This window comes from Entelurus aequoreus, linkage group LG13 (assembly GCF_033978785.1).
Source record: "Entelurus aequoreus isolate RoL-2023_Sb linkage group LG13, RoL_Eaeq_v1.1, whole genome shotgun sequence".
NCBI classification, from domain to species: domain Eukaryota; kingdom Metazoa; phylum Chordata; class Actinopteri; order Syngnathiformes; family Syngnathidae; genus Entelurus; species Entelurus aequoreus.
In genome coordinates this window covers 48,078,065-48,098,731 of record NC_084743.1, presented here as the reverse complement: position 1 = coordinate 48,098,731, position 20,667 = coordinate 48,078,065, and the positions used below count along the sequence as shown (strand labels likewise).

Genomic DNA, 20,667 nt, shown 5'->3' with positions numbered 1-20,667 from the left:
TATATGTATGTATGTATACATATATATATATATATATATATATATATATATATATATATATATATATATATATACATACATATATATATACATACATACATACATACATATAATGTGTATATATATATATACGTATGTATATATATATATATATATATATATATATATATATATATATATATATATATATATATACACATTATATGTATGTATGTATGTATGTATGTATGTATATATATACACACACACATTACCGTTCAAAAGTTTGGGGTCACCCAAACAATTTTGTGGAATAGCCTTCATTTCTAAGAACAAGAATAGACTGTCGAGTTTCAGATGAAAGTTCTCTTTTTCTAGCCATTTTGAGCGTTTAATTGACCCCACAAATTTGATGCTCCAGAAACTCAATCTGCTCAAAGGAAGGTCAGTTTTGTAGCTTCTGTAACGAGCTAAACTGTTTTCAGATGTGTGAACATGATTGCACAAGGGTTTTCTAATCATCAATTAGCCAATGAGCAAACACATTGTACCATTAGAACACTGGAGTGATAGTTGCTGGAAATGGGCCTCTATACACCTATGTAGATATTGCACCAAAAACCAGACATTTGCAGCTAGAATAGTCATTTACCACATTAGCAATGTATAAAGTGTATTTCTTTAAAGTTAAGACTAGTTTAAAGTTATCTTCATTGAAAAGTACAGTGCTTTTCCTTCAAAAATAAGGACATTTCAATGTGACCCCAAACTTTTGAACGGTAGTATATATATATATATATATATATATTATTATTATTATTATTATTATTGCTTACTTGCTTAAGGTTGTCCATCGTATCCGATGATGACAATCCATCTCTGTTTTGTGAGTCCTCATGTGGCTGAACAGTCCAATCCGTGATCCACATGATCTGCCGCGAACAGAGCAGGTGAAGGCACTGACTGGGCGTGCAGGTGTGGCAATGGCTTCATGCTTTGACGCTTCTTGGCTCGTTGATCACCTCGATCCTCCTCGAGCTTATGAACTCCTTGTTGGAGGAGCTGCTGCCAGGTGGAGCGTTGGGCTGCAGTGTCCTCCAGCTGGGTCGGGTTCAGGCCGCATTTCTTCATGACAGTCTTCATTTGATCTTTATAATGCTTTTTTGGGCCTCCTGCCAAGCGGTGACCAAGATGAAGCGAACCATAAAGCACCTTGCGTGGTAAGCGTTCTTCTGGCATCCTGATAACGTGGAAGTTGGTGCTGGGTGACTGTTGCCTCCACACTGGTGCAGTTGGTCTTGCAGAGTATTTCAGTGTGGGGGACTCTGTCCTTCCAGGATATCCCCAGGATGCATTGTAAGCACCTGATGTGGAATGCCTCCAGCATCCTGAGGTGGCGGCTGTACAGGGTCGACGCTTCACAGCTGTAGAGGAGGGTCGTCATTAAGGCTGAAACGACGCGTCGACGTAGTCGACGTCATCGGTTACGTAAATACGTCGCCGGCGTTTTTGTGCGTCGACGCGTCGCATATTTACGTCACACTACCGTCATGGCGAAGCGCAAAGCAGACGATCAAAGAAGACGATGCGAGCGGTGCGAGCGAGGGGGGAAAAGCATGCCAAAAGTGGTCAAAAGTGTGGGAGTATTTCAATAAACGGCCTAATAATGTTGTTGTATGCACACTGTGTCGAGCGTAAATGGCCTATCATAGCAGCACAACGGCTATGAACGAACATTTGAAAAGAAAACCATCAACTAGTCAATCGTCCGCGCGAGCATACGTTGTCATCATTACACAAAAACATGAATGTGTCATTTGTATCTGCTAGGGGTGTAACGGTACGTGTTTTGTATTGAACCGTTTCGGTACGGGGCTTTCGGTTCGGTACGGGGGTGTACCGAACGAGTTTCTAAGCTAAAGCTAAAGTCTTAACAAGCTGCTTTGCTCCGTCTGCCTCTGTCTCAGCACGTAGCATTGTCCCACCCACACAACCATCTGATTGGTACACACAAAGCATTGTCAGCCAATCAGCAGTGCGTATTCAGAGCGCATGTAGTCAGCGCTTCAGCGTGGAGCAGATAGGTGTTTAGCAGGTGAGCATCAGGCAGCGGACTCTCCCCAAATGATAATAAAAACCTCCCAGTCAACTACTAGTAACATCACTATGAGCCAGTTGACCTTCTAGAAACTTAAACTGCAGCTCAGCTCACTCGCAGTCCTGGCTTGAGGTGAAGGCTAATTAGCTCTCAGTTCCAGCCACATCGACCCCTTCTGAGCGCCTATTTTCAGCTGCTGGGAATATTGTAAACAAGAAAAGAACCAAAGCATGTAGACATGCTAACCTTTCTTCATTACAACTGTTAGACACTCACTGGAATGAGTAGAAATGGTTATTGTGTACTGTGTTGGACTGGATGTTTATTTTGCACATTTTAAAAGCAATACTTAATGTTTACAGTGCTCCAGAATATTTAAATTTGCACTTTTTTGTATTGGATGTTTATCTTTATTTTTGCACATTTTAGCAAATAAGCAATACTTTCACTTTTGTTGAAATGTTTACACTGTTGTTACAGAATATTTCGTTTAGCACTTTTTTGTATTGGAGGGTTATCTTTATTTTTGCACATTTTAAAGCAAAATAAGCAATATTTTTACTTTTGAAATGCTTATACTATTGCACAATATTAAGATTTGCACTGGATGTTGACTTTTATATTTGCACATTAAAAAGCAAATAAGCTACTTTTAATTTTGTTAAATGTTAAAAGTTTTAAATGTTTACATTGTTACAGAATATTTAGTCATGTTGTTGTCAATGTTGACTGAGTGGCCATACTTCTTTTTTTTTGTAAATAAAAGCCATGCCTTTTTAAAAAACGGGCCTACATTTATTTTTTCATCTTCATTTTGAATAAAAAAATAATCGGTAAAAGGAAAAATAATCTATAGATTAATCCAAAAAAAAATCTATAGATTAATCGGAAAAAAATCTATAGATTAACTGATTAATCGAAAAAAAAAAAAAAAAAAATCTATAGATTAATCGATAGAAAAATAATCGTTACCTTGGTATGTAGCTTAAGGTCTTTGTTCTGGAAGACCCTTCCCCTTGAGTCTGCCAAAAGATGCTGACGCCTGTTTGATCCTGTTTTGAATCTCCCTGTCGATACTGCAATCGTCAGAGAGAAAGCTGCCAAGGTATTTGAAAGAGTCCACTACTGCAAGTGGTTTACTGTCGATGGCGAAGGTTGGCGGATGAGTTGGAGGAGTGTATGCCCACTGGCATATTACCTCGGTTTTTGCCACGTTCACAGAGAGACCCAGTCTGCCATAGGCACTTGCAGCGGCTGAGAGGGTAGCTTGCAGCGCTTCCGGTGTGTGGGCCACAACTGCGCAGTCATCTGCGTAATGGAGTTCGATGACTTGCACTGGTGTGACATTTGTGACTGCTTGGAGCCTCCGGATGTTAAACAGGTTCCCTTCAAGTCGGAAGTCGACGGTAACCCCACTGCCCTTCTTGATCCTCTCATGGAGCAGCAGTGTCGCACACAGGAGGAAGATATTAAACAAGACTGGGGCAAGGACACATCCCTGGCGTACACCGATGCACACCTTAAAGGGTTCTGATTCCTGGCAGCCAATAGTCACACGAGACATCATCCCTTCATGGAATTGCCTTAGGATGTTGACAAACTTCTGTGGGCAGCCGAACTTCAGGAGGATATTCCAGAGAAGCTCCCTGTTGACAGTGTCAAAAGCCTTCGACAGATCAATGAAAGCAACAAAGAGGTCCTGGTGCTGCTCCTTACACTTCACAACATGGCAGCTTCAGGAGAACACAACTGCTGCTCACTGCTCCCCTCACCTCCCAGGGGGTCATCAAGGGTGATGGGTCAAATGCAGAGAATAATTTCGCCACACCTCGTGTGTGTGTGACAATCATTGGTACTTTTAACCATGTCCACAGTGCTCCTGTTCTTCCTAAAACCACATTGTGACTCTGGCAACAGGTCTTCCGTGATGTTGTTCAGCAGCCTGTGTAGCATGACTTTAGCCAGGACTTTACCAGCAACAGCCAGAAGTGAAATGCCACGACCGTTGCCACAGAGGGACTTGTCCCCCTTGCCTTTGTAGATGGTGATAATATTGGCATCTCTCCAATGCTGAGGGACAGTTTCATGCTTCCACACGTTGCTGATGACAAGGAAAAGGGCACAGATGGAAAGGTAGCCTCCTTGCTTGAAGATCTCTGCAGGGATGCTGTCAGGACCAGGGGTCTTGTTGTTTTTCAGAGACCTTATTGCACTCTTAACCTCTCCAAAGGTTGGTGGAAGGTCAAGGTCATGAATGGTCTGGTAGTCAGGTAGTTCCTCCAGAACTGAGGGGTCTGTTGGAGCGGGCTGATTTAGCAGGGTTTCAAAATATTCTGCCCATCTTTTGGTGATGAGCTTCTGGTCTTTTATGAGGGTTGTACCATCGTTAGACTTCAGCGGGGAGACAGCGCAGTTTCTTGGGTCGTAGATGGTTTTCACTAAATCGTAAAAGTTGTGCATATCATTTTTGTTGGCATGAGATTGTATTTCAGCTGCCTTTGATATCCACCACTCATTGTTCAGGGCACACAATTTTGACTGCACCTCCCTTCTGGATGTTTGCCATTGCTGTCGGAGCACAGCTGAAGTGGGGTTGTTGAGTACAGCATTGTGTGCTGTGTGCATGTGTTTGAGCATGGTGGTTATTGTGGCTGTGTTGTCCTCAAACCATTCCTGATGCTTTCTGCGCTTATAGCCAATGGATTGGGATGCTGCCTCATAGAGCCTGGAGCTAATAGATGTCCATTTGTCATCAATGGAGTCATCGCTCTCCAGAATATGCTCAATGTCTTCCAGGTTTTCGGCCAGAGAGAGACGGAGATTGTCCCGAGCCATAGGCTCTGCTAGCCGGGTACAGTCAAGTCTCTTCTTCCCTGAATTTTGAAGACTGATAGCAGGGCGTACTTGCACCCGGAACCTGGTTATGATGAGCCGGTGGTCGGTCCAACACTTGGCTCTTCTCATTGCACGAGTTAGTGATACGTCTTTTATGTCCGAGCGTCTCACAATGGCGTAATCAATCAGGTGCCAATGTTTTGGATCGTGGGTGCATCCAGGATGTTTTGTGCTTACTTTTTAGTTGGAAGATGGTGTTTGTTATGGTCAAGTCATGCTCAGCACAGAGGCTTAGCAGCCGTAGGCCATTAGCATTGGCTTGTCCAATGCCATGCCCGCCAATAACACCACTCCACACCTTGTTGTCCTTCCCCACTCTGGCATTGAAATCGCCCAACAAGAAGATCTTGTCCTCCTTAGGTGTGCGACGGAAGGCGTCATCTAATGCCCGGTAGAAGCAGTCCTTAACATCTTCCTTTGATGGCAGAGTCGGTGCATAGGCACTAAGAAGGGTGGCGTATCTTTTCTTAGCCAGAGGGATCCTGAATGACATGAGCCTTTCACTTATGCCAACCGGTGTTTCTGGGAGTTTTGGTAGGAGGCTGTTTTTTATTGCAAGTCCCACACTGTGCTGATGCTCCCCTCCTGGATGCACTTTAACGTCATGCACAGGACACACACATATATATATATATATATATATATATATATATATATATACTGTATATATAACGTCATCCCCAGGACACACGTGTGTGTGTGTGTGTGTGTGTGTGTGTGTGTGTGTGTGTGTGTGTGTGTGTGTGTGTGTGTGTGTGTGTGTGTGTGTGTGTGTGTGTGTGTGTGTGTGTGTGTGTGTGTGTGTGTGTGTGTGTGTGTGTGTGTGTGTGTGTGTGTGTGTGTGTGTGTGTGTATATAAATCAAATCCCATCTAAACCATAAACAAAATAAACACATAGTTTATTCTGTATGATTTTGCAATGCAACTGTGAGTGACAGATGACGACAAGTGGCCACAAGTTGACAACAGAGAAAATTATGTAAACGATGTTCAGTTATTGTAACGTCTGTCAAGATGCTTTAAGTAAGACCAACTTTCCATCGATCACTTTATTGAACAAAACAGTTTTTCGGCCAAAACAACACCAAAAACTTTAGTAAAAAACGTATATCTGGCAAAACCGGTCATCGTCTGCCGTACAAACAGCGCCTAAACCAACTCTTTGTCATCTTTCATATTAACAGCAGCCTCTCCCTCGTTCTCACTTGCGGAAACACAAGCACTCATGGCGCTTAGCCACTGATGTGTTTATGGCCTCCAGCTTCCACCATCCTGAGGCCCAATCCCAATACACCCCCTAACTCACTACCACAAGCCCTCACCCTCACCCACTACCACTACACCCTCGAAAAGAAGTAAAATGGGGTAGAGCTTTGTAATCTTCCCTAAGAATTGGGACACCACTTGCTACGTCACCTCATAGTTTACGTTCGGGCATATAAGCGACTACATAGTTACGTTTTGACATACGTCCCACCTAGAGTTGTACCGACGCCAATATTTTGGTACCAAAATGTATATCGTTCTGTATTTCAATACTTTTTGATACTTTTCAAAATAAAGGACAACACAAAAAATGTCATTATTGGCTTCGTTTTAACAGGACATTTATGATTAAACAAAAGTTTCTCATTGCACCCAAAGAACAATATTAGAATTAAAATTAAAATGTGCATTAAACACATGGGCTTTCCTATTGCACTTAAATAACAGTTTACAATTATTTTACATATTAGATAAAGCCTGCCATAATCTAGAATTACGTTAGAATAGAATAGAAAGCTTTACTGACATTGTATTAAATGCTTCATGGTTTATGGTTGCCCATATTGAGCTGTGCTTTAAGACATATACAATTATTAGTAAACACTGAAAACAAGGCTAAAAGAACACAGACAAGACAAGTATCAGGTAAAACACACATTGTTAAAGATAAAACACAAATGAAAAAGTAGTAATTTGTTACGAAATTTAGTAAATTTACTTGCATTACTTTACGTTACATGAGCGGTTTGGACTGCTCTAATCATTTTCAACAAGCCAACCAGCTGTATGCATGTCTTGTATCTACTGTATATGTGCACGGGGGAACCTGTTAACTATATTACCTGCCACACTTTAAACTCCTTGTGCGGGTCTGAATGTTTATTTAAATGTTTACCTAAATTTGAAGCAACGGTAGTAATGCTGTATTGACTCATTTGGTGAGGCATGTTTTAAAGTAGCACTCGCAGCGCAGCATTTCCATATTAAAAGCGTCATCTTTATTGATAATTCTGAAGCCCAAATACCTTCATATTGCTTGTCACGCACCCTTTGTATTATCAATAGTATTGCTGTTATTTTGTCATTATTCCTTTGGACGATTATTATGATTGTCTGCGCTCAGTGTGTGCGTTTTGACACACAAATGTGCCGCACCTCGGCTCAGCAATGTCACCGCCGCACGCTAGCACATGTGGATGAAAAATAACTATGGGTGTTTCTCAAAGGCAGTAGAACGGCACTTTGCCCACCTTGACCCTAGTGCCACCCACACTGATAAAAACGTAGCTTACCACCACCAAGCTGCTACGTAAAGCGCTTTGAGACCATTTTTAAAAGCGCAAAAAAAAAGATTTAATTTACATTTACACAAAATGTCGGACAACTCCAAAACCACACAGTGTAAATTCCAAGTATTTACACTATGGCTACCCAATCACATGTGTGCTTATTCTATTGTCATTTATTAAGATAGTTAATTTGTAGATATTAATCATGAAATGCTCTTACTTGATTACAGAAATGCTAATACTAATATACACTACCGTTCAAAAGTTTGGGGTCACCCAAACAATTTTGTGGAATAGCCTTCATTTCTAAGAACAAGAATAGACTGTCGAGTTTCAGAAGAAAGTTCTCTTTTTCTGGCCATTTTGAGCGTTTAATTGACCCCACAAATGTGATGCTCCAGAAACTCAATCTGCTCAAAGGAAGGTCAGTTTTGTAGCTTCTGTAACGAGCTAAACTGTTTTCAGATGTGTGAACATGATTGCACAAGGGTTTTCTAATCATCAATTAGCCTTCTGAGCCAATGAGCAAACACATTGTACCATTAGAACACTGGAGTGATAGTTGCTGGAAATGGGCCTCTATACACCTATGTAGATATTGCACCAAAAACCAGACATTTGCAGCTAGAATAGTCATTTACCACATTAGCACTGTATAGAGTGGATTTCTTTAAAGTTAAGACTAGTTTAAAGTTATCTTCATTGAAAAGTACAGTGCTTTTCCTTCAAAAATAAGGACATTTCAATGTGACCTCAAACTTTTGAACGGTAGTGTATATTTTACTTACAGAAAGTTATAGGAATGGGCACAAATTATTCCCAAAGTAGGACCCCCACCCAGACATACAATACTAGTATATAGCTCATGAAAAACAAATTAAAAAATATATTTTCTTTGCAAGTGGTAGGGCTGCACGATTATGGCCAAAATAATAATCACAATGATTTACTGGTAATAAAACATATTATTGCACTTTATTTTTTAAACAAACCGTAATTTGGCTTATATTTCAAAATGAAACTATAAAAAAAATCATTAATATAAAATAAAATGTACAAAAGACAAAGGGCTAAGTAAAATAAATATGCCATTGTAGAGTGCGATCATAAAGTGCAAACAAGTGAAAAAATCAGATTATGCTCAAAAGGCACATGCAAAGGAACACATTCATTCATATATACTGCCCACAGTATATATATAACATATGTCTTTGGCCAAATAAAACGCTATTACGACCGTTATTTTGGCGAGTCCTTGAGAGGTGGATGGATACAGGGTCCCTCGGTGCACGGTCGATGTTACGATCGTCTGTATTTTGAGCACCCGGCTTTTGTAGTGGTTTGTAGAGGCTTTGCGCCGGTGGTGGGTGGCCCGCTCTGTTAGCAACCATTTTTACAACATGCTCGAACGGTGGCAGTCGAGAAAAGAAGGGAAGTGTTGTTAATGCTTCACGTGTTTCCGCAACTCCATCATTTGTTTTTGATATGCACAGCAACGCTGCTTTGCCGTGCAACTCGTGGCGTTTGTCGGTTCATCCGTGCGGGTGCATTTCCAGGTTTTGGGAAACTAGCTAGAATGCCGAGACAACGGCGAGGCATGCGGTTGTGTTTTGTTTTGTTAAAAAATGCGACCCTGTTGGTAATCTTTGGGTGACTCTGCAGGAGAGGAGGGCACTGATGTAATAATGCATTTATTTTTCCAAATAACTTTGGGAGCTACTGGCTGATCAACATTGAACCTCTGTTGCCAATCACTCTTACTCGCTCTCTCATGAGCCCACTGTCCATCGGTCGCCCCCTAGTGGTTGGCTGACTGTTGGTTGTCAACGTGCTTGGTTTGAAATGCAGCGAAGCTGTTTTTTTTAAATGTTAATATCGCAGACCATCTCCCTCATTTTGTCACAGTGGCCAAAATTGTGATCACGATTAAAATTCGATTAATTGTGTAGCCCTAATTAATGGGCCAAATCACCTATATCAGAAAATAATCTGATGGAAATGACTGCTGTCATTTGATCATTATAATAACATATTTAAATTCTGATGTCTGCTTTGAGACAAGTGTGCTGCTCCTTTACTCGACACACACCTCGAAATTTTGCCACATCTTGTCAAATCACTACTTGAAATAAACACATTTTATTTGCTGCAATGGAGGCGAGGATTGCTGACTTGGAAGCTGCTGTGCAAAGTGGAGTAACAATAGCCGCTAGCTTGCCTACAAAGATGCACGAGTGGACGGCGCTGCTATATGTGTTTGCTAATGTCTATTCTCGTCTTCAGTAAGGTAAGCTAACGGAGCATGTCTATGAATCATTTTGCAGACATTCTTGGCTCTCGAGCTGTTTTAAAGATTGTCAACTGATTGCTAGCCTCGCGCAATACGGGACTTGATTCTGCACTCAAGTAACCTAAAAACACGGAGCTTATTTTTATTGACTGTAATGGCTGCTATCGACGCAGCCAAATTGCTTGCTTATCAAACGGGATATCCGGTTGCATCGATTTATCCCTCAAAACACTACACGCCAACTAATATTACACACTAATTTATAGTTTGCAAACGCTGTTTAGCGCATGTTATTTGAATCTTAGTAGAACAGATCCTAAATCAAGCTTTCAGCCACTCTGCTTCAGACCATGAGGAAACCCACAAAAAAGGTCAAATCTAATCGTGGCACGTGCCAAATAACACCGATGTGCGACATAGAGTGACGTAAATGTGGCTAAAAGCAGTTTTTTTCATTCACTCTCTGAATCAACCAAAGAGTGTGCAAGTATAACTAATGTTATGACGGGGTTAATCTATATAATCCATCCATCCATCCATTTGTTTGTTTATATTGGACCATGTTTGGAAAAAATATTGCGGTGATGGTTCCAAGATAAACAGTGTACATTAAATACAAAAATACATTATTATACTTTCGGAGAGAGGAGGGCATGGTTTTATATGTATTCTCTTCCACAAACATGTTGTGGACAGACTAAAAACGGGTTATATTACTGACTGTGGGGTAAGATTTATGTAAAATTTACATCAAAGCTTATCCTATACATATATAGACCACATGGATATGTTTTAAATGTAGACAAAAATCGTCATAGGTCCCCTTTAAAATACATCAGTACATAGAAGCCCATTTGTGTCACTGACAGGAGCGTCACTTGTGAAACTCACAAGGCAAATGTTTTCCAAATATGGTGTAGGGAAAGAGGTGAACAGAAAGCCAATACAGGAGGATACAGATGCTTCTTGTTTTAAATAGTTTTAATGTTTGGCTTTAATGCTGCACAGCTGAAATGAGTTAGTCCGCTTGAGTGAAGCTTTGGTCTGGTACTTTTTTTTGTCTTTAATGTCTTCAATGTCTGCCTCTCCTCTTCTAGTTTGCCTCAGGGCCCAGGCCTTTACATCAACAGGTACTAACAGCATCACTGACTATATAACAAGAAGCATTTCAATAAACACAAAACAAAATATTGCCAATGTATTAGTTTTGAACCGCATGAACGGTTGCCGGAATTAAAATAATCTGGTGTTTTTGTTTGGAGTATTTTATTTCAGAAGTCCACCGCTATTCATATACTCACCACAGGTTTTATAACGTTTTTATATTAGTTTTACAAAATGGATCACATAAAAAAGTTAGCTGCATATGCAGATGAACAGCACCAAGTAAAGATCTAAGTGATAAATATTCGGTCTTCTTTCATGTTGGGTAGTACTGTACTACATTCAGGGAGGAGGGATCATTCTCTGCATGTTTCTTGGTAATTCACTGCTTGGTTTAGAACGTATTGTTGCTGCTTTGCACTGACAGTGGTGCTGTGTTCTCTCAAACTGTCCCACCTCATGCATGTATTTCTGTCTTCTTTGTGCTGCTAAAGGGAAACTTTAGATCACTACAGGTTAGTATTTCATCCACTGCCCAATTTGTCTTTCTTCTTTTCTTTTCCTCCTGAGAACTGACTAATAAATATGTGCCTGCGTATTGCTTTTTCGTTTGGATTGAATTAATTTTGCTGGCTACAGCAGTCACCTCCCAAGTCAGCAGCAGAATGTCAATGAGGAGGCTCTGAATTAAACAGCATTAGTTGCCTTTTATCCAGGGGCAGGCCTGCATTATGTTCCTACACTGAGTCTAGGGTTCAGGCTAATATCAGTTGAGGTTTTTTTTTTGTGGACCAATAATTTAATTTATCTTTCGTACCATATTTCTTTATCGTATTATGTGTCCTGATGTGGATTTTTCACCTGTGCTTTTTCCTTGGTCCCTCTCCTTGGATTACCCCCTGTCTTTGATCCAGCCCTACTACACTAACAGAGCAAGTCTGCCTCCCAGTAGTGGGCCTCGTGGCGTTCCACCCAACAGTGCTCCTCGGTCTGTGACTTCCACCCACGTCTACCCTGGCTCCCAAATGATGATGATCCCAGGACAACAGCTGTCTTTCCCCAGCTCACCACAGGGAGCGGCCTATTTTATACCAGGCCAGGTATAGGCAAAATGTGTAAAGCATTCTACACTGTGTGCACAAATATTTGGCATGTTATGTTTTTGAGGATTTTATTTTTAATCAGCAATTTAGGGGTTTTGAGATTGAAAACCCCTCAAATACTGTCCATCAATTAAAGGCTGCCAGTTGCCTGATCTGTTCACCATCAACTTTAAAAAAAACAAAACGTTTTTACTTCACTGCAAATCTCTTGTTTAAGAAGGGCACACTAGTTCTCAATGAGGGCGAGGACAGGTGAGGAATCATGGTGCGTTACATTTGTACTGGGAAGTCGGAATTTCAACTGGAATGGCCCTTGACGTCTGATTTCCCACTCGGAAAGTTGGAGCATTCTCACCGCCCCCGAGTTGGCTTCAAAGATTGCTGTTCTGAATGTAAACAATAATATAAGCTTCTATAATATCCTTTATTTGCACTTATGATTTTTGTTGTGCTAAAAAATCAGCCATTTACAGCGCTTCACTTTTTGTAAACATTTTTTGTTACAGCCTTGTTCCAAAATGGAGTTCATATTTGTCTTCAAAACTGTACTTATAATACCCCGTAATGACATTGTGGAAAGGTTTCTAAAAAATGTTTCTCCAAATTTATTAAAACTAAACAAATACAAAAACACATGTACATAAGTATTCACAGCCTTTGCTCAAAACTATGTTGATGCACCTTTGGCAGCAATTACAGCCTCAAGTCTTTTTAACCTATCTTTGGGCAGTTTTGCCCATTGCCCATTCCACAAGGACAACCATCTCTGCAGCAATCCACCAATCAGGCCTGTATGGTTTAGTGACCCATCATCACCAGTCCAATACCATCCCTACTGTGACGCATGAAGGTAGCAGCATCATGTTGTGGGGATGTTTTTCAGCCGTAGGAACTGGGAAACTAGCCAGGATAGAGGGAACGATGAATGCAGCATTGTACAGAGACACTCAGGATGAAAACCAACGCTTCCCATCTAACCTGATGGAGCTTGAGTTGCTGCAAAGAGGAATGGGCAAAGGGGAATGAGCGAAACTGACCAAAGAAAGTTGTGCTAAGCTTGTAGCATCGTATTCAAAGACTTGAGGCTGTAATTGCTGCCAAAGGTGCATAACCTACGTACATGTGATCTTTTATTGTGTCGTTGGGCACGGCACTTTACCCTTGGGGCGGTATAGCTCGGTTAGTAGAGTGGCTGTGCCAGCAACTTGAGGGTTCCAGGTTCGATCCCCGCTTCTGCCATCCTAGTCACTGCTGTTGTATCCTTGGGCAAGACACTTTACCCACCTGCTCCCAGTGCCACCAACACTGGTTTAAAAATATAACTTGGATATTGGGTTTCACTATGTAAAGGCACTTTGAGTCACTAGAGAAAAGCGCTATATAAGTATAATTCACTTCACACTTCACTTTACCCTCTTGTACTCTCAGCGCAAGTGATCAACACTTCCGTGTCAATCATGGTCCAATTTTTAAATGATTATGGTTTAAATTTATTTTAAACATGCTATACAGATGGGTGAAAATGTTACTTTAGTTTTATCACATTTGGATGGATTTCTTTTAGGAGCAAAATGCAATGAAAGGGTTGAAATTCCTTTTCGCATATGTGCAACACTTTTTTTCTATAAGTCGCACAGTCTATTTTTAGTCGCATTTACGATCAAATTTGTCGCACCATACAACAATATATTTACGTACATATATACAGAAATACACTTATATGTATGTATGTGTATTGTATGTGTGTGTGTATATATATATATATATATATATATATGTATATGTATGTGTATGTATATGTGTGTGTGTGTATATATATATATATATATATATATATATATATATATATATATACGGCCAAATTTATTTTTTAGACCAATACGGCTTCCACTGCTGTAGTGTGAACTATTTTTTTTTACATGTGGTATGTATCTTCTACGTTGCTAGCAATAGCATCTGTGTTTCCTCTTCTTCTACTCTGTTTAATGGTTGCAGAAAGAGTCCATATTTTCCCGTAAGTTGTTTATATTCAGACAAGGCAAGCGCAAAAATAGCTTTTGTGGATATGGCCAATCTTGATATCCAACCTCGTAACTGGAACGCTCGCAACTCGGCTGTGACGCCAATCCCAGTGCCAACTTTCAACTTTCCGGGTAAATGAAACGCACCATTATGACATTTTATGCCATTGTTCTTTCACCCTCAAGGCCTTTTTTTTTGTTGTAATTTTGCTTATTCTAAATCTAAAAAAAACACGGAAGCAAAAGTTGGCTAACAATGTAAAATTCCCAAAAAAGTGTAGTTCCTCTTTAAAGATGAAAAACAAATGACATGGGTGGAATAATGAAAACAAGCACAATTTCCAAATTCTTCAAATTGACCTCAAATCAATAGCTCGATAGCAAAAACTTGCACACAATTGTGTGTTTCCATAGGAGACTGGGCTTTAACTTGTGTGGCGCTTTTGTCTCTTTAACATGCTTTGGGTAACACATGAAAATTATGGGTATTTTGAAAAATGCAGACTTTCCTGTACTACTGGATGAAGAACATATATTTTTCATAGAGAGAGGGTTTTTTAGCCTAGACTTGACTTATTATTGCTTAATAATTGTGTACACAGTGTATATATAGTTTGACATGCAAATTGTAATTGGTACAACTTGAATTAATTTGACTTTTAACATTACTTATCTGATTTATTGTTGGAAGGTCTTCAACATTTTGAGGATTTTGACAGATGTCGCTGTCCTTAAGAGAGTGAAAATATTTTTGACATGTATAGTGCTAATAATACACCTCTGTGCAGAATGACAATCAAAAAAACTGTCAGCTGGCTGTTTTTTTTCCACCTTGGTGAATCTTTGCTATGTCTCAAACAAAGACCTTTTTCCCCCTACACTGTCTTGTCCACTCACCTGTCTTCTTAGTACCGCTCACCAACCTATGTGGCCACACCCCAGCAATACAATGTACCCACTGGCACTCCGGGTTTCTACCCAGGTACCAGCCCTGCTGAATACAGTAGTTATGGTAAGTGTATCTGCCTCCCTTGAGCCACTTACATACTAAGCACAGCAGTGCAACTGGACACTCCGAATTACCCATAGGAGTGAGAGTGAATAGTTGTTTGTCTGTTTGTGCCCTTGAATTGCAAAATAGAGAAAATACAAATTCCTTAGTGTAGCTGCACTAAACATTATATAGGTGCTGCTCAATAAATTAGAATATGACCAAAAACTTGATTTATTTCAGTAATTTCATTTAAAAAGTGAAACTTGCATTTTATATACATTCATTGCACACAGATATATTTTAAGTGTTTTTTTCTTTAGAAAATGGATGGATGGAATTCTGTTGACTATAACTGAAAACTAATGAAAATCCCAAATTCAATATTTCAGAAAATAAAATATTACTTCTAACATATGAAAAAAGGATTTTAGAAATGTTGGCCAACTGAAACGTATGTATGTGAAAAGTATGAACATGTACAGCTCTCAATACTTTGTCGGTGCTCTTTTTGCCTGAATTACTGAAGCAATACGGCGTGCCATGGAGTTGATCAATCTACGGCACTCCTCTTTTGTTATGAGAGCCCAGGTTGGTCTAATATTGGCCTTCGGCTCTTCTGCATTGTTAGGTCTGGCCTATCGCATTTTCTTCTTGACAATACCGGAGACATATATACTTTTTTTTTTTTTTTTGTCCTGTCCAGCTTTTCAGGCAAATCATATTGTTGATGTAGATGCCCATATCGGCTGTACAAATTTACTTTACCAAAGAGAAGTGTGGGATACTTCTCTTGTTGCCTTATTTGTATTTGACTTTATTAAATGGATTTATATTATTATTTGGTGCAGCTGGGCCGGAGCAGGAGGGGATAGAAAGAGGAAAAAAAGGAAGACGGGGGGATAAGACAGAGAGACAACAACAGCAAACAACAACAATAACAACAGAACAACATCAGCAAATACGATATGTACAAATATGATGGTAAAAGTGATAGCAAAGAAGCAGTTAGTGAAATAAATAATACAGAAATGACAATGAACATTATTACACTACAAATGAAGCTATACCAATACAAAGAGCACTATTGATAATGAATATTAACAATAATTACCTCTATTATCAACAATACAATTGTTTCAAATGCAACAATACATATACTATGTAATGATAACTTGAAATACAAAAAAAAAACAGATAAATGGAGGGGAAGAAAGAGAAGCCAACTATATTAACCTTGTAGATTGTTATAGTAACATTAGGTTAAGCTTTGTCAGTGTGCCATGTGTTACCCAGTTTCCCCTAGGCAAGAACATTAATATATGTTTGATGAAACGTGATTATATGCATGAGTGTATGTATGCATATGTTCAGTATGTGTATATGTATGTTTGTACAGTGAATGTATATGTACAGGATGTGTATATATATGTTTGTACAGTGAATGTGTGTGTGGATATACAAACTTTGAGTGTGTAGGTATGTGCTGTATTTTTGTATGTATGTGGAAGCGTAGGTACTTATGTGTATATGTATGAATAACTGTGTGTTCGTCAGTATATATGTGTATTTGTATGTACAATATATTTGACTCACAGATACATTTACTATTGGGTTGAGGTCAGGCGAGTTTGCTGGCCAATTTAGAACGGGTGTACCATGGTCTTTAAACCAGATACTGGTCATTTTGGCACTGTGTGAAGGTGCCAAGTCCTGTTGGAATATGAAATCTGATTTTTCATTAGGTTGGTCAGCAGCGTGAAGTATGAAGTATTCTAAAACCTCCTGTTAGATGGCTGCAGTGACCGTGGACCTCAGAAAACACAGTGGACCAACACCAGCAGATCACATGTCACCCCAAACCATCACTGACTGTGGAGACTTTACTGTAAATTTTCCACCCCAAACCATCACTGACTGGAAATTTTACTATAAAGTTTGGGTGTCATCTCTGCTGGTGTTGCTCCACTGTGTTTTCTTAGGTCCAAGGTCTCGGCAGCCGTCTACCAGGACTTTTTAGAGCACTTCATGCTTCCTGCTGCTGACCAACGTTATGGAGATGCAGGTTACACATTAAATGTGTAAGTGGGACAGTCAGATTTGCTAAGAATTAAATGTTTATGGATTAGTCAATAGGAACTGCATGGGGTCCCTATCAGAGCAATCTGGGCTTTTAATAACACCTAAGGAGTGCCACAGACTGATGGAGTCCTTGTAACACTATATTGCTGCTGTAATTCAGGCAAAAGAAGCCCTGACCAAGTATTGAGAGCTGCCCATGATCATACTTTTCAACTGGCCAACATTTCTAAAATGTTTTTTTTATTGGTCATAATACGAAGGTCCTGAGTTCAATCCTGGGCTCCGGATCTTTCTATGTGGAGTTTGCATGTTCTCCCCATGACTCCGTGGGTTCCCTCCAGGTACTCCGGCTTCCTACCACCTCCAAAAAACATGCACCTGGGAATAGGTTGATTGGCAACACTAAATTGGCCCTAGTGTGTGAATGTGAGTGTGAATGTTGTATGTCTATCTGTGTTGGCCCTGCGATGAGGTGGCGACTTGTCGAGGGTGCACCCCGCTTTCCGCCCAAATGCAGCTGAGATAGGCTCTAGCACCCCCCGCAACCCCGAAAGGGACAAGCGGTAGAAAATGGGTGGATGGATAAATAATATTCAAATTTTCTGAGGTACGGAATTTGGGATTTTTATCAGTTTTTTAGTTATAATCATTAAAATTAAAATAAATAAACACTTGAAATATATCAGTCTGTGTGTAGTGATTGCATATAAAATCTAATTTTTAATCTTATTTTTAAATGAAATTACTGAAATAAACATTTTAATCATATTCAAATTTATTGAGCAGCACCTGCTCAGTCTACTTCTTTTTCACATTTTATTCCATCTTCAACCATGTTGCACCCTCTAGAGGTTTTTGGGTGTCTGTGCATAGCAGTAGTACAGCACGTAAAATCTCTGACCGCATAAAGTACAGTAAATAAACTATTTGACTCCAGACTTACAAAAATCTATTAATAGGGTGCTTCAAATACAGTAAATATTAGTATTATTGGACGTCTTTTCATAAAGTTTAACAGCGTAGTTTCTGTAAGAATATTCAGTTTGTTAAAATTATTGTTAGATCTATTTTAATAATCATTATATAAATATTCTTTAAGTGAATGGCTTTAGATTTGACAGTTCTGATTATGTACTTTTGCAGTGTTTCCCATACATGTATTTTTGTTCGCCAATCCACACACAAACCTCTATCCATTTTCTACCGCTTCAACCCCTGGAAAAAAAATATGGAATCACAGACTTGGTGGATGTTCAGTCAGTTGTTTAATTTTATAGAACAGAATAGATAGTAGACATGACACAAAACTGTAGACAACACACAACTACAGTAACTTATATAGTGTATAAGCTAGAACTTTACGCAGGATTTTATTACAAATAGCAACATCAGAGGATACAATTTTGGCCTAAAAATTAATGAAAGTGGCGGACTTGCACAAAGCACTTTGGGTAAACCTCTACCTCATATGAAGATACCTGTTGACGTAACTAAGACAAAACATGTGACTATACTATTTCAAAATTTGGAGCAAGTTTGGAAGTAGGCAAGATTGGTTTATAAATATCTGCGCCATGCATCTATGGTTTAATCTAAAATTTTCTGGATTTATAGGAATCCCAATTACATAAAAACAGGTGACAACAGGGAAGAAAGTTGGTTTTGCATAATATGACCCCTTTTAAGCAGACATTTTTAAGTAATGAGAAGAAAAGGGACTTGAGTTGGTCGTGATAGACTTGTTAACAAAAGCAGGATCGACTTAAGCGGACTCCTCTCTAATTGTTAAAAAGCATGGTCATTGTATTTTTTTCCAACCACTTTTTAATTATGTTACCATGTGTGCAATCAGGTTTTTTCCAATGATTTCCAAATCCATTTTTCAGCCTTGCGTCATTTGGGGAGGTACTGTAATTTCATGGATGTTACACTTACTTCTTCCCCTGTTGATTGATTGATTGAAAATTTTATTAGTAGATTGCACAGTACAGGAAAATGTTCTGTACAATTGACCGCTAAATGGTAACACCCGAATAAGTTTTTCAACTTGTTTAAGTCGGGTTCCACCTAAATCAATTCATGATGTTATCAAATCAAAGCTGTCTTTGAGAGATGACTAGTCTTTGCTTACAAGGTTTTTTTTAAAAAAAATTTTTAGATGATGATAAATTCACTTGCCAAACTTAAAACTTTTTAAATATTCTAAACTAGTGTTGTCTGCACGTAACGTTATGTCCAGTTGCAGACTTGGCTCAAGCACTTTTGGGGCAAACCGGCATATTTGGACAAACTGAAATGAAAGCATACTTGCAAGTGAGACTCAGTCGTGTAAGAATACAATATATAACGACTGGATAGCACAGTTATCGTTAGGGATGTATAACGAGTACTAGTATTTATGGGTACTGATTATTAATTAGGCCTGTACAGGACGACTGTTGATTCTAGAAAAATTATACGGCTATCAGTATTTTTTATACACCTAAAGGTCATGCAATTGCGACAATGCTGTCAACAGTGCACCTACAAATTATGACAGGGGTAGGACTTTATAACCCGCTGGAAATAGGGCTGCATGATTTAGAGGAAAAAAACCCAATTGCAATTTTTCTGCCTAAAGGTACAGTAGCGATTTGATTTGCAATTTTTAGACTTTATTCATTTACTGTATATGCTTAAAACTACTAAAAGGATGAGTGAAGGAAGTCAATCAACATTCTTGTTTTAAGTTGCCACACATTCAAAGAATACTTGGGTTTATGTATATAATGCCCACGGGAAGCGAGAGAAGGACATATACAGAGAGAGGGAGATCACATCTTTTAAATTAAAATTGATTTCCGGTTCATATTGCTTGTTAGTTACTGCCCAGTTAAGGCGTAGCTTTTATACTTGTAGGCTGTAGTGTTCATTAGCTCACTAGTAGGGTTGTCCTGATACCAATAATTTGGTACCGGTACCAAATTATATGTATATCTGTACTTTTCGATACTATAAGGGAACTACAAAAAATGTCAATATCGGCTTAAAATCTTACAATACAATAAATATGTTTTCTATTGCACTCAAAGAACAATTGTAGAAGGTTAAATTATAAATCAAAGGGCATTAAACACATTGGGCTTTTCTTGTTGCACTCAAAGAACAATTTTCCACATTACATATAGTCTGCCATAATCAAGGATTAAGTTAGAATATAATAAAATGCTTCATAATTTATGGTTGCCACTCCTGGTCTGTGCTTTAAGAAAAATACAATTATTAGTAAGTACGAAAAACAAAACTATGGATAAATGTACACAGATAAGCCATGTAGCAGGTAAACACGTATTTGTTAAAGATAAAACACAAAATATAATAATTTCACTTGCATTAGTTGACTGCTAATTAAGCAGTTTTAACTCCGCTAATATTTGGCATCAATCCAAGCAGCTGTGTGTGCGTCCACGTATCTACATGTGCACAGCAGGGGAGCTAGTTTACTGATGAGAGTAGTGTATGTGTGTTTAAGAGAATGGCAACGTGTTGTCTGAGTGACTTCAGTGAGT

At 39.1% G+C, this 20,667-nt stretch overlaps 1 protein-coding gene across 1 annotated transcript in view; it reads left to right on the top strand.

Annotated features, from left to right (window-relative positions):
* LOC133663461 (eukaryotic translation initiation factor 4 gamma 1-like) overlaps positions 1-20,667 on the top strand; it is a 103,150-nt gene that overhangs the window by 25,442 nt on the left and 57,041 nt on the right. The window contains exons 4-7 of the mRNA XM_062067939.1: positions 10,916-10,948; positions 11,417-11,437; positions 11,837-12,022; positions 14,956-15,058. Coding sequence (XP_061923923.1) covers positions 10,916-10,948; positions 11,417-11,437; positions 11,837-12,022; positions 14,956-15,058 — 343 coding nt within the window. The remainder of the gene's footprint in view (positions 1-10,915; positions 10,949-11,416; positions 11,438-11,836; positions 12,023-14,955; positions 15,059-20,667) is intronic.